The 15,494-nt window shown below is 43.4% G+C and overlaps 1 protein-coding gene across 1 annotated transcript in view; it reads left to right on the plus strand.

The window, feature by feature from the left end:
- The window catches only part of PREX1 (phosphatidylinositol-3,4,5-trisphosphate dependent Rac exchange factor 1), a 263,982-nt gene that overhangs the window by 154,718 nt on the left and 93,770 nt on the right, over nt 1-15,494 (plus strand). The window contains exons 10-12 of the mRNA XM_044440400.1: nt 3,409-3,556; nt 12,004-12,104; nt 14,833-14,936. Of these exons, the coding sequence (XP_044296335.1) occupies nt 3,409-3,556; nt 12,004-12,104; nt 14,833-14,936 (353 nt within the window). The remainder of the gene's footprint in view (nt 1-3,408; nt 3,557-12,003; nt 12,105-14,832; nt 14,937-15,494) is intronic.

Here is a 15,494-nt window from a genome sequence, read left to right on the forward strand (position 1 = left end):
ATACCATTATGTACAACCCACAGTTTCTAATCTGACAACAGTGTGTTTTCTTTATAGGTTGGATATGGTTAAGAACCCATGGCTTGTTTGCACAGCTGAGTTCAAACAACACAATAACTCAAAACAGTCCACAGTTCAATGACCACCCATGCTCAGCATGGGTTATCATGGTGCCAGAACTCATTTTCCCTGCAGAGGAGAGAACCCGTAACTTTCCTAAATATAGATGCAAATTAAACATGTTGAGAAGCATTCTGAGATATAGCAAGAATTGTATCCCCCTCCTTCATTAGGTTCCTTAAGGTATCAGAGAAAAGAGTGAACGGATGTCTGCCTTTGCAGGTGCACACCCCAAAAATTACTGCTGTGATGAAAATTGTAATTTCAGTAGAACTAAGCCTTTGTGTCTGCCTCTGGGGTTGTGTTCTGACAACCATTACTGTGGAGTCTGCATGAGAAGCTGCTAGGCTGAAATCCAGTCTATAAAGTGATTCCTTCTGATGCTGGTGACCCCTACCAGAGTCAGAAATAAAGGTGTCAGAGAAATTTGTAAGAGAAAATTTGCTTTCAAATAGCACAAGAAATAGATATTTTGCATATTTAAAAAAGTGTGTTTGGCACATTCCATTCTATAAATGCCACATCTCTCTTGAGGGTTTGTCTTAGATGGCCTGGTTCCAATTCTGAAGTTCTTACTGCTGGTTAGGACTTGCTGGCTGGGATGATGGGGGTTATAGTCCAGCACATCTGGAGGAAAACTGGGGAAGGCAGTCATACAGATCCACAGTGAAATTCTTGATCGCTTTGTACATCTCAGAGCTAACCCTCGCATTAACAATCTTCATGTCGCATGAGTGAATTAGTGCCAATGCACATTAACTGTGGACTTCATTCCTGCATAATGTAGTGATGACCAAATTCAAAGACTTTAAGAAGGGATTAGACATTAAGTCCAGGCACTGCAATTATCTCACTGTAGCACTGGCCGAATGTATATAAGGGAAGATGAGCAAATCAGGATTCTTTGCCTTCTAAAGAAAACCTGAGCACTTTAGCAGTGGGAAAGAGAAAATATATTTAATTCTAGAGTGAGAAAAAAACTATGCAGTCTTACAGTTGCACTGCTGGATGTGATCTTGAGAATATTGAAAGGTTGCTGTTTTCAGGCAGAAGGAGCTTTGATATGGTCCAGTTTCATGTTGCGTTGATTATGCCTGTCTACTTTTCTCCCTATACATGGTAAATCTTGTTTGACTTGATTGGCTGTCTTCCCTCTTGGCCCTTTTCTTCCACTTCCTGCTTAATGTCTTGAGCTTAACACCCTCAAGGCCAGTGTGGACTACTTTTTGATCAGTTCCAAGGAGATGAGAGTTAAATCCATGCTCAACCATGAATGCTAGCCTGACCCAACTCAGAGAATTGCTATGAAGATAAAAGGGGGGATTGGACTGCCTGAAGGCCTCAGAGAGATAAAATGAGATGCCAGTAATTAAATACCTAGGCAAGGCCAACCTTATCTTTTAACTATGGCTCATTATGCACCTCACAGTCAGAGTGCCATTAAAATTAAAAAGGAGAACCAAAGGGAGTCATGGCAGTTCACATCTCACAACAGGAAGGATTAAAAGGATAGGAGATGATGCTTTCCTGCATTTGGTCAGTATTGTCTACTCTGACAGCCAGCAGCTTGCTGGGACTTTAAGCAGAAATCTCCCCCATCTATGATACCCAGCTTCATTTAACTAGAGGTTTCAGGGTTGAACCTTGGAGTGTCCACATGCAAAGCACTTGCTGTACCACCAAGCAGAGGGGATTCACTTTGGCCACCTGAAGGCAATTTTACTTTTCCACTGAAGAACAACCGATCAGTTAGATTTTAGACATATATTCAAAGCCTCATTGAAGAGCTCATCTTTCTGAGTTCGTGCATTTCCAGGATCAAGCCAATGTCAGTGCTGAGATAAGAAAACTTGGCTTTGTTTTAGAACCAGATGAGGAAAAGATGCATTATAATCTTTTGCTTAGTTCAGAGCTTGGGGAATTTGATGATGTAGCTGCAAACTGAAACGTGTCAGATTACACAGACTGCTTTCTATCCCAATCTGACTTTGCAAATTACCTTTGGCAGAACTTGTCAGCAAGTCTGTTTGACTAACATTGTGGTATGGAGGAAGGTGGCAATCAGCCAGGATGTTTGCCCTGCCAGAATCTTTTCAGATCATGAAAATTGTGGGTTCTGCAAGACGAAACATTACGCATTCTTATTTCTCCAGTTTGACCATCAGACATCCAAAACAGTGCCACAGGCTGAGCCCTGGTGGTATGAAAAGTCTTTGAATTTCATTTGAGTTTCTCAATCATATTTCAAGGAAGCAAAATAGTATCTGCATGTTTATGGAATTGCTCTCTTTTCTTCTTGTAACTTAAGGTTCAGAAATCTTAAAACTGTGAGGAAGCAGCTTCTCTCACAACACCAGTTTGCCTTTGTGATGGTTTTCCCCACAATGGGGAACCATAGCTTAGAGGCAGAACACATGCCTGGCATGCATAAGGTCGCTGATTCAGACTCCATCATTTCAAGGCTGTTTGAAACCCTGAAGATCTACTGCTGGTCATTGCTTAGACTAGATGGACCAATGATCGGGATCACATATAAGCTGTACATTCCTTTTGCACTAGAGGTCACTTGTGTTAGTGCAATGTCATTTATGCTAACTGTAGTATGGTATTAGATTCTGCCTTTATTCTGTTGGACTCTGTAGCTCTGTCAGTAATCACTATACTTTTGGTGTACTCAGTCTGGGTTCTGCTCGATGGATTTCCAGGAGAATAAGCATAATTTGGACAAAATCTTTAGTAGCCACTGTCTGTTTTCTGTGCAAAGGCCTTTATGAGGCTGTAACATGGACATTTGGTAGAGGAAAGTTTCACAGACGTGAAACTGTGTGTGTGTGTGTGTGTGTGTGTGTGTGTGTAAACGAGAAAGTAGAGAAGGCGAAATAATATATTTGTATTCTGATGCAGCTGAGTGACCAACTTCAAAGTGAGTAATATGCCTCTCAGATCAAACTTTTCCCCTGCCACTGCTGAAACTTTATGTCAGGGTTGGGCTGCTTTTGCCCTGCATTTTCAGTTTGTGGGCCTTCAATTAAAATGGAACGAAACAAGTGATATGCACGGAAAGCTGACGAGAGAACCTTCAGGCTTAACTTGTATCCTAATGAACAGATGAAAAGTCTCCATTTAAAATTGAGAGGCTGGTTTTCCCCTTCCATGTTCATGAAATTAGTTTCTGTCAAGAAAAGATCATCCAAACATAGTTCTGCATTCCAACTGACCTCAGATTTTATTTTGGAGCAGGTTCTTTGTTTGATCTGATGAATGTTTGCTCCTGTTTCTATATTCCAGGTTTGAAGCTAGGCATGGAAAGGGATGCGTATGTCATGATTGCTGAGAAAGGGGAGAAGCTGTATCACATGATGATGAACAAGAAAGTGAACCTTATCAAAGACAGGAGGAGAAAATTAAGCACTGTTCCCAAGTGCTTTCTTGGCAAGTAAGTGACATTCGGGTTGAAAAGGCCCATTCATTCCAATTAATGGAAAGGACTGCGGGTTTCTGTGGATGGTATTATGAAGCCACATCAGATGAGCTTTGATGAGATTTAATTGGAAAGGTCTTTAACCTCCATTACAATTAGTTTACTAAAATTAATCATTCATTCCTACGTAATGCTTTTGGACTCTGCAGCCACAGCAAATTCCAGTGGGGGCAGGAGAGAAAGCTTCCAGACATCATTTCAAAATCTGCAGGAAGAGGGAGGAGCAATTACAGCTGCTTGGAAATGCTTTGACAACCCAGCATCCTGTATCGCCATCTTTCTTTCTCCCACTCTTAGAAGTTGCTTTTATGGTTGCCTTGGGTTTAGCATCAAAGCCAGATGTATCGGTTGAGCAAGATGCCTTTCGTAGAACTTAAGGGTCAGGGAAAAAATGCTATCTCAACCAGACCACAATAGGGTTGATTGTTAACCATGCAAATTATAATGCTTGGAAAAGCATTTGGTGTGGAAGAGCAATAATGTAGGTGAGGTGCCCAACAAAAAGAGATTAGATAAATATTCATACCACAAGTCTTGGATGAGAGCCATGGAAGGTAATCTGAGAGGGCTTTTCCGGCTTGGCCTACTAAAACCAAAACGATCACTCGGGAAGTCTGTTATCAGGGAAAGGCCATCCATCTGTCTTGCCCTGAGCATTGTAGCAGTACAGTTAACAGTGTTAGAAATGCTCTCATGCACAGTGCGGGGCAGCAGGAAGGCAGTCCTGTGGGACACGCTGGTGTGTCTGGAAAGGGAAATGGACAGAGTGACTGTATAGAACTTTGCCGTTTCGATAGCATTACAAGAGATGGAACCCAAGTTGTCCATGCTTTTTAGGGATGGATAAATCTGTCAAACTTAATTTTGCCCAGGCTCTCATTTTTCCACGTTTTTGTTGTCACATTCTATTTCTGTACTGGACTGCAAGCATTTTTTTCCTATTCAATAAAATTTGTGTGCACATTTTTCCAAATGTCCACATTTTTCACATGCTCCTTCACAAATAGAGACATTTTTGCAAGCAATTTTCCCCTTCAAGTGCATATTTTCCAAAACTTACGCATTTTTGTGTGTACTTTTCCAAATATATACATTTTTGTGTGTGCAATTTTGAATGGCAGACCACATCACAACCCTTTGGGAAGTATGAATGTTGATATCTAATTGCATTCGGGTTTGTGTGTAGATTTGGAAAGTGAGCATTTGGTATGTGTGCATTGAGAGCAAAGTGAAGAAATGTCCCACCCGCTTCTAATCTTCATAACTGTGGAGTAAATAGGGTTTCTGCTGTTTGTTTTTCCACAAGTTCATAATGGTTTTACTTTTAATCATATTTCCTTGGCTGCATGAAATATTTCATACTGTGTACTGCGTGTTGTTATCGGACTTGCTTGCCAATAACTGTAAAAAGATCCATCTGTCTCTGCCCTGACACATTTTTACCAAAGCCCCTCAATCTTGACCTGAAGCACACTCTTGTTCACATTCTAGTTCCAGATGCACATCCCAAGCTATAAATGTGCTATAATCCTTCCCTGTAGCAGTCTTGCTATTTCAGTCCTAGCTTCTTAATCCTTCTAAGTGAGAAAGAGAAGAAAAATCTTTGCGGGTTTCTAACTATAGCAGTTTTGCAGTTATTCTGGTCCTGACCACCCTGCAGGGCTAAGCTAATATGTTTCAATCAGCTAGTCAATATACTGTTGCGAACCTGTCATTTCATATCCTTCCTAACCTTAAACAATCCCCTTCCCACTCCTGCATGTTTTCTTGCTGTTTCAACTCAAAAAGCCCACAGGAGCTTCTTGTCATATGCATCAAGCCATGCTTTTATGGTTTGTTTGACAGCTCTGTGTGTGCAAAAAGACGTCAGCACAGAACTTAATTCTGGCCCTTAAACATAGTTGCTCATTTTGTAAAAGCCTTACTTTTCTTTCCTGACCTCACTGGCCTTTCATCCTGCATCGGCTCAAAACTTGTTCCTAATGTAATTTTTTTGTGCCCTTCCAGTGACGTTCAGACAGAATCCTATTAACACACTGTATTCTTTTGGGAACTTGTAACTTTTCATCAGTGTTGTGCTGTTGGCACAGTGCTAAACAAAGTGTTTCTGAGAAGCACAATACTGTGAACCATCTAGGTAGTTGGAAAGGCAGTTTGTAAACATGCTTGGAAAAGATACATTTGGATGTGCTTCCAATGCAACCTTTCCAAACCCATGAATGTGTACAATTTCTTCCCTAGAACACTTACAGAATCTTTCTCCAAATGGTTACATTAATAAATTATAAATCTTTTCCTATATGTGTGCTCATGGGGCAGCTTATGAAGTTTATGACCACCTCAGTTCTCTGTCATCCCCCAGTGAGTCAGTGTTCCATGCTGACAGAGTGTGCCCATTTGAGCTGCTTGGGAATTACGCCTGTAGTGGTGTTTTCCCAAAGGGGTTTTTGGCACTTCTGCAAACCTTGGGGGTTGCCAAAGCCAGCTGATACCTTTCTTGGTTTTTTTGTTTGGCATAGTGCTCTTTCGGCTAAAAGCCCACACTTATGTATTTGCTGTTGTTATTGTTGTTGTTAGTTGCAAAGTTGCATCCGACCCATCACAACCCCATGGACAACATTCCTCCAGGCCTTCCTGCCTTCCACCATCCCCCGGAGTCCACTTATGCTCACACCGACTGCTTCAGTGACTCCATTTAGCCACCTCATCCTCTGCCGTCCCTTTCTTCTTTTGGCCTCAATTGTTCCCAGCATTAGGCTCTTCTCCAGGGAGTCCTTCCTTGTCATTAGGTGGAGCCTTCTCCAGCACCACAATTCAAATATATAATAACAGTTTGTTATACATAATTGTGCATATGTATTTATGCCACCTTTGGCTTTGCACAAAGATGGCGTACCCAATCCTCTCTATTTTATCCTCACAACAACCTTGTGAGGTATATTAGGCTGAGAGTCAATGTCTGGCCCAGAGTCACCGAGTGAGTTTCAGGGCTGAGAGGGAGCTAGAACCTGAGTCGTCTGAATACCATTCCAGCCCTCCAACCACTACACCATGTTGTTTCCCATAGCATACTCTTACTTAGATAATGAGTTTCCTCTGTATGTGTGTGAGACACCAGTTCTGTACCATCTGCATCCAGTCCTGCATTCAGTACTTGCTAGTGTTCCACTTTTAACAGTAATGTTGGCACCACATGAAACATGCAGTAATTTTACTATGATGAAATGTTTTTCAAAAACTTATTTTCTGACAATTGTTCCATATTCTTCTCTGCCTTGGGGGTTGTTCCTCCCACCACCATGAGAAAACATTTACTGTAATGGTACTCTGTCAACCAAACTCAAACCCATTCCTCACATTGTGTTTCATTCCATCACCACACCACTAATTTGCAATAGCGTTGTGTCATCTCCTCTTTGAAAGGCACATTCAGAGCTAATACGCACCTGTAGATCCACCCTTTTTCAAAAGCAAGAGTTGCATGCCACCAACAAAACACACAAATGCTACAAAGACAGGTGGCATATTACCTTGCATGCACATTAAAGATAAAAGTTCCCCCACACAGGCGTGCTAGTCATGTCCGACTCTGGGGCTGATGCTCATTTTGCGTACATTAGTCACATGAAATAGAGCATGGAAGGGAAAGAACACACACACACACACACACACACACACACACACACACACACACACACAAAGAACTTCAGCAGACGCTTTGAACATTACCCAGAAGAGTGAAATTGCGTGCATTTCCTCTTAGTATGCTTTGGGGGCACGTCTGGGGATGTACAAGAATACTGTTTGTTTACTCAGTTCCTTTCTTAGTATTTTTAAAAATTTGCTTTTCATTCATTTGTAAAATTGCTTTAGAATTTGTTCATCCATTTTCATTACCCTAACTAGTTTCCATTTACCAATTAAGTTGTTTTGCTAATTCCTTGGCTGTCATTTGAATGGCAAAATAACATTCAGAGAAAGACAATTTCTTGGCACTTGACCAGCATCTCCACTTTAAAAGACAGAGATGAGGAAAGACTCAGGGTCTTTTTCTGGATTGTGCTCATTTGTCTTACAGAGCAAACACTTACAAATTCTGATGCAAACTAAATTCCTCAGAAATGTGAAGAGCAGCATTTAATAAGCCACTTCTTATTTCTAAGGAACAAAAGGACAAATGAGATTTGGCATGGGAAGTGTGGAGTCACGATTGCCATCACTATAAGAGATGGAGAAAGAAAACCTGCCTCTTGTCTTCTAGCTTGCCCTCACCCAGTCCAGACAGAAGTTGGGACCAGGGTGTGGGATCATTTGCTCCCTCCCTGTCAGGATCAGCACAGTGGGAGGCATGACTGAGCAACTGCTGAGCGGCCTCCCTACAAGAGTCACTTGGAGCTGCTGCTGCAGTTCCTGCCACTCCTGCTTGCCTCCCTGCTGCATCCTGCATTTACCTGCAACTCACTCTGGCCCAGACAACAGTAGTGGAGAGAAGGAACTCACCGGCTCTCTTCCTGTCAAGTGATAGCAATGGTGTGGAAGAAGATGAAGGGAAATAGCAGCTCAGATGTGTAGTGAGTGGGCCAGGCACTCACTCTGCAGGCTGTTCAGGGAGATATTCACTGGAATCTGAGATGGACAAACAAAGGGGACAGAAACCTTTGAAGCTCCTTCAAGGTTGCTTCCTGAAGTTTCCCAGGCTGACCGTGAGAACCAGCCTGTTTTGGAGGAGATAGGAGTGGTTTCCGGAGAGAAGGGGAACAAGTACAGGACCCTGACCTTGATCCCATGAGGAGGTGTTGGAAGAGACGAGCTGCCTAGTTGGAAGGCCTGCTTCGATCGTACCGGCTGGCTTTCCACCAGTGAGAACCATCCTGAGGGTGTAACCTTAGTGTTACTGGAAAGGGAAGGACTGAAGGGAAGTTTCCAGTTTGGATTCAATGTTTGGCATGAGCAGAGACTTACACTTTCAGTTTGATAGAAGGTTGTTTAGGGCTAGACTGTCCTGTTAGCTGTGAGGTGTTCATATGGATCTACATTGCAAAGATTGTCTTGAGTTTTGGAACCTGTGGGAAAGGAGTGAAGGGACACACTCACTCCGAAAGGTCTGAAGCACCAATCCTGTAATTCCACACAATTTCCCCCTCTTCCCTTAAGCAAAAAGAATGTGGGTAACATGTCCCAGCTCGAGCATTAATAATGTGGCATGAGCATAAATGTAACAGTCACTTGCTAGGACTACGGGAGAAGAAGGGGTGGTTCAAAATTGTTCCTCCTTTTTTGCTACCACACTGCTGAATTTTGGCAGAAGCTCTCCGAGTTTCCCCTTTGCGCTAGCACGTGATGCATTGTGCAAGCATTGGTTCATGGTGGCTCAGTGTTCTATGTGCTAGCACCAGCCCACTGTCCAGGGCTGCCTTACGTCTGCATGCTATCCACCACGGCTAAAACTGCCAAGAAGAATCATGTGATCCCACAGCCTGCTGCTAATCTCTTCTCCACAGTTGAGAAGCAGAGCCCATTAGAACTCTCTCCAGGTGTCCAAGCCTCAGATCATGAGGTGGAAAGTCACCATGAACGTGATAGTCCCACCTGCTTTGTGGGATCCCTGGTTCCAGCTGCACTATCCTCCATGTGCTGGGAAGGGCCATTGTGCAAGGGGAACCATCTCTTTTGAGTAGACTCCTTGCATGCCTTGGGTTGATGCAAGATTAGGCTTCCAGATTTCGAGAGGCTCCCTGCTTCTGAAGATCAGCCAGCAACATATGGGGGATGATGAAGCTGTGAAGTCTATACTGGCCCATCTAACTTTATAGGCTTAGCTTTATACTGCCAACACTGACTGGAAGCCACTTTCCATGCTTCAGGGAGGATTCTTTGTAGTACGGTGTGGAGATGCTGTGGTTTGTACCCAGGATCTTCTGCATTCATAGCATGGGCTTTATCGCTGAGCCACAGCCCCTCCCCATTCTCATTTATGTTCATAGATGTAAATTTAGGAAAAATGTAACTTAAATAGAAATACAGAAGGTGTGCTCCTAATGGGAAGCCTGTGAACAGACCTGTTAACCTGCAGTGTCAATAGCAGACCTGGTCTAAGACATTTTGTTGCTTGACCCAAAGGACAAGGTGGTGTCCTTCTCCTAGTCCACATGCAAAATCCAACGTGACTGGCCACCGAATTCCCCACTGTGCCTGACAGCAGCTGGCTGTTTTAACGGGCATGGGACAGGGCACCCGGCGCACACAGCTCTGCCCTCCAACATTTACTTCTGCTCCCACTATCTATTGCCAGAGGGAGCTACTTTACTCTGCTGACTGGTAGGGCCAGCCATGGTCCATGGTACCTGAAGGATGCAGCTGGTGAGACAAAAGGCCAGACACCTCTGGCCTTCCTCCTTGCGGAGCTCTCAGAACTGCCCTCAGAAGAAAGGCCAAAGGCTCACACTAACCGGCATTGACCTCTGATGAAATCAGTTTGGCTTGAAACAAGCAAGTCATTTCCATTATGCGCTACAGAGCATTTTGATTCCCCAGCCTCCTCCTCTGCTGGTTTAGTTCCTTTTCTGTTAGAGCCTCTGCTAGCCGTGTTTTGTTTCCCGTTTGCTTGCTTGTTTCACTGTGTGTCCTGCTTTCCTGCCATGAAGGCCCTCGTAACAAATGTCAGTAAAGCAGCTATAAACCTGATGAACTACAGGTTCTTCACTGCTTCACTGGTGTAGCTCTCAAAGGTTTGGTCAAAAATGGGTTCATCACTGATAGTCCAAAAATCTTCATATTTATAAAAATCTCCACAAAATTTTAAACCTGTTTTCCAAGCTTTGTTCAGTCACAGTGATCTAAAAGTTCACAGCCTGTTTGGAAATGCACTCCCTTGTATCTCCCGTAAACCAAGCTGAAAATAATTGTTTCCTCTTTCCCATTTTCGTCTGAATACATCCCCGTGGCTTAGAAAAGTCAGCCTTTTCTATACAAAGGCTACAGATATGATATCCTGGGACCTGTAACTGGATGCATGGATGCTGGTTTTGATAAGCAACAAAGTTACATAAACTGGAAGAGTTACAGCTACTTTATTAAACACAGATTTTCTCTGCATTGCCCTGTTTTCAGAAATCCTTTTCATGCTTTGTCTGGATTTTGAACAGTTTTAGAATAATCCTCTCTGAAGTTGGCAAACAGCCAGGTCCCCTCAGGGTGCTGACAGTATCCCATTCATCAAGTTTATTTCTTTCTGTACCAGTTCTCTCTCCCATTCACTACTGCATACAGTTGCAGTCTCTCCGTATCTGAGAGCTCTGTGTAGAACAACGTTATATTGCAGCCGTTAATTCAGTTTCAGGGTGGAATTGGCCAAAACAGCGATCCCATGTTGCGTTTCCATGTTCCCTCCTGTAATGGGTAATGCATTTTATGTCATGAACTTATATCTGTGAATTTCCTTTCCCTGCTCTATTGCGCGCTGGTGGGAGTTGGGCTAATTTGCAGGCAGCTCCATAGAAGGTGTAGTTCGTGCCCCCTTCTAGTTATACATGCAGCGCTTGAACTGTAGAATTCAGTGGGGATTGGGAAGGGTCACAGCTTCGTCTAAACCAATCTCCTACTACAAAGCAGGGGCACCATTAAAGCTGGGCCATGGGGAGGACAACTGGGTCCTGTAACCAAAAGGGTCCCCCAACCATATTTGGGAAGCTGCAGCTGTAGTCATGGATTGTTTTAAATCACTTATTCCAGATCAAACTGGCAGGGAACTGAGCCTGTCAGAGTGACGTCAGTGGGGGCTTCGCCTACATTTTTAATCCTTGTTTGCATGTGTCTAATTTGGGAGGAAGCAGCTTATGGGACGGGGAGGTTTAATTTTCCTTTCCCAGTGCATGATAGTCTCACTCCTAACTGGGGCTGTTCACATCTGTTCTAGAGTAAAGTTTAAGGTAAGGCTCAGCTGCAGCTGTCATCTAGTTAATATAACTTCAGCCAGAGAATAATCTTCCCAGGTCACTTCTTTGCTCTGGAAAGCATTTCTGCAGCCATTGGAAGACAAGGTCTCTCCCACTGTTTGTAGCATTTATATTTTACTGCATTTTAAATCCTGTCCTTGCAAGCTGTTCAGTGCCCTTTGTGGAGTTCTCCCCCTACTCATATTGTATCCTTCCAACAACCCCATGGGGTAGGTAGCCCAGACTGGCCCAAGCTCACCCGGGAAGCTTCATGGTTGCACAGGGAATTGCGCCCAGGTCCTTACACAGCTTCCTAAGCAGGAGGCCACGCTGGTTCTCTCATGGTCATGCATTGCTAGGCCTGGTGGGAGGGAAGGTACATTCCGGGGGGGATGGTTCACATGTGGCCTGTTTGTCTTGGAACCCAAAGGGAGCAGGGAGCTAATTTGTTGTTCTGCTTCTACACAGCGAGTTCGTCTCTTGGCTCATGGAAATTGGGGAGATAAGCAAGCCGGAGGAAGGGGTCAACCTGGGACAAGCTCTGTTGGAGAATGGCATCATTCATCATGGTGAGTGCTTTGAATTGAGTGTAGAGATATACTGGGGAACAGTAACATTTTTTTCATCCTTTTTTTCTGAAAACATGTTTTCTTACCCTTTATGGTCAGCATTTTAAAAAGTGATTTAATTGGGGGGGGGACTTTTCTAAGTGGAGGATTTTTTTTTGATATCAGGTACAACTTTTACTTAGATCCACCCTTTGTGATCAGGAGACTTGTTACTGATTCGCAAACTCACTTTCTCCTAGCTTTTAAGAGTTTCCTCAGGAATAGGGCATACTATCAGCATTCTGCATTTGCCTTTACGTATGCACATACTTGACATCTCTTCCCCAGCTCCTGGAAAATGCTTTTGAGAATGTTATTTATTTTATTATTATTATTTCAATTTATATGCTGCTAAAATAGCTCAAAATATTAGGTGCACAAATGCACAAAGACAATCACTTTTGCATAGAAACAGCTACTGTGGTTGCAAACCCACTGTGAAATAAATTTCACAGGACTCTGCCTATAAATTAAAGTCACAGCTTCCAATCATTATGTCTAATTACTTATCACTTCAACTGACACCTGGAGAAAAAGCCTATTGCTAAAATATGACTTAAAGCACAATCTTATGCATGTTTAGCTCTACACTGAACCCCCCTTCTCCTCTCAGAGGAGGCATTGCATGTATTACATTTATGTCCTCCCTGTTTTCCCCTTGTTCACCTTATCTTCTTCGTCTCCATTGTATCCTCACAACAGCAACTCTGTGAGCTGCTCAGGCTGACTGAGTGACCGGCCCATAGTCACCCAGGGAGCTTCAAGAGTCAGTGGGCATTTGAACCTGAATCTCCTGGGTTCATGTTGCAACACTCTTAACTACCATACCACGCTGGTTCCATTATGAGCTGTGCTTCCAAGCTGCACAGAACCCCTTGAAGCAGTAGTTCCTGCAAAGCAGTTCTCCCTCCGTGCCTGCAGTCTGTGAGTGTGTGTGCGACTGGTGTGTGTATATGAGTAGTGCGTATGTGTGAGTGCTTAGGCAAGCACATGGGGGGGGGGTGTCCCAGCCCCTCCTAGCATGCACTTGCCTTGGGCTGAGAAGCTTTTTCCAGCTCTGATCTAGATTGACTCTAAGACTACATTCTTAGGGATCGAGATTATGTGAATTGCTCTAAAGTCATTGCTGGGACATCTTTTTAAGGACTACTTTAAGGACCCCTTCATATGTAGCCTCACTCACCTTATACACTGCATTTTTAGCAAACAGATGTGACAGGCAGGTTTGTTTACTAGGCAGTCACAATTAGCTGCAGCTCCTTGTTGGGTATCCACTTTTTGTTGAATTCCAGGTTTGCTTCCGAGTAATGTGCTAAACAGCTCTGGATGTATTTCTTTGTGGGCTGGCCAGACAATGCACTTTTCCTCTTAAAAGGTGAGCTGCAAAATGTGTATCTTTTTCCTGCTGCTTTCCATTATGGTTGTAGAAAGCTGGATGGCCCTGGGTCAGTTAAGCACAGGAGTTGCTTTTTCATCTATCAGGTGTACATTGTCGGAAAAGTGCACTTCAAAGTGAGAAAGGCGTTTCTTTCTCAGGTATGAAACCTTTCGCAGTAGTCTCAATTTCAGTGCAAATGCTCTGAAACCCACTTTTATCTGGGAAGTTGATTATCTTGATCTGACATCTGCAATTGAGCACTGTGTATTATGATGTTGGCAGTGCTTTTTTCCACATCTGTGCATCTGGCCCAGGAAGAGACAAGATTCGTTCATGAGAATTCATTAGGCTGCATTTTCAATTGGGTTCTGCGGAAATATCCAGGATAATACCGTACTAATTAAATCAATCCCTCATGTTTGGTAATGCAATGACAAAACAAAAAACACCTGGTCACATTTGTGAATGTTGAATATCTGAACATCTGCTACTGAATGAAAACTTAATTGTTCTGCTCCAGAATGTATGTTTTCTCACAATTTTGAAGGTTTGTCCTTTTCCAAAGGGTTGCAAATTATAATAATTAGAAGACAATTTCTTTATCTCAGTGCTATGATGTAACCAGGAGGATTAGCATTGTTACGGAGGAAGGGGACCTGGACAGGATGGCATTATTGCTATTCCAAGAAGCTACTCCTGGGGGTTTGGGGCCCCACAGGAGCAGCATGGGGTGCTGTGTGGTGAGCTGCAGTGGGTGGGGGTGACCAGTGGGGAAGAAGATGTCCAGCCACCCAAAGCAGGAGGATGCAGGGCGCCACTTCCCTGCACTGCCATTGCTGTTCCCTTTGTTCTCCCATCCTTCTCTCTGAGGGCTTCCTCACAACAGGAGATCAGGCAGATGGGCTCTTGGGAGAGCTAGCCAGGTTCAAGGCTTCACACTGAGTGGTTGGGTGGGGCACCTGGTCCACAGTGCCTTGCTCTGAGGAAGGGCCACTCAGAGTGACAGAATGCATGGGCAAGCTGCATTGTCCAATTTTCTGCTAGAGGGAGCAGTACCAGATAGGAAGCAGCAGTGATTCCTGGTGTGTGCATGTGGGGGTGATGTGCCAAGCCTTCTCTTCTGCTGCCCAAGGCAGAGGATTCACCTCGCCTAAGCCCCACCTAGGATAATCCATCATTGAATTCAGCCCTTGGTATGTGCGCCAAAATACTGCAAAATTTGACCTCTTCATCTTTGGAGTCATTTGAACCTTAGACATAGTGGATAGCTCTGCATATGGGACACTGCTGATTGTTGTTCTGATGCTTCAGTTTCAGATAAGCACCATTTCAAGAATGAACAGGTGATGTACAGGTTTCGTTATGATGATGGGACTTACAAGCCCAGGAGTGAACTGGAAGACATCATGTCCAAGGTATGTTTTTGTGCTCGATCTAGGCAAGGAGTTTGAGCCATTTATAACTGATGTCACAGACTTGGTCAAATTAGTAGTTTGTCCTGTCTTAGAGACAAAGGAGGTCCACTCCTCATCTCCACTTTCTCCCTGAATATTTGGCTGAGACCTCAACAAATTTTCTGGCCAGATAAATCTGCATAGATTGAAGGAAGGTCACCTGTTTGAAAGTACAAGGCTGAAAACAACACTTCATTGTTGACAGTGGATGTGAAAAGGCCGAATGTATTCATTCGCTCTACTGGAGCTTAAATACTTGGAAGTGCATTGATTCTGTGAAAAAAACAGCTGTGTTTTACATTTTAGGACTGGACTTTAGGAATGTGCAAACTGTTGTCACATTTATTTATTTATCTGACACATGTTTATGCTGCCTTTTGACCACAACCAAATCAAAACAATATTTTTTTAAAGCTATCACAGAAAACAGCAAACATCATAAGCTATCACTCAGTACAGGTACAACGAAAGACACTAAATGTCTGGAAAAAAGTTAGGCAGACTTGCTGCAGTTCCTTT

This window comes from Varanus komodoensis, unplaced genomic scaffold, assembly GCF_004798865.1.
Source record: "Varanus komodoensis strain SLA01 unplaced genomic scaffold, ASM479886v1 scaffold37, whole genome shotgun sequence".
Classification (NCBI taxonomy): Eukaryota; Metazoa; Chordata; class Lepidosauria; order Squamata; family Varanidae; genus Varanus; species Varanus komodoensis.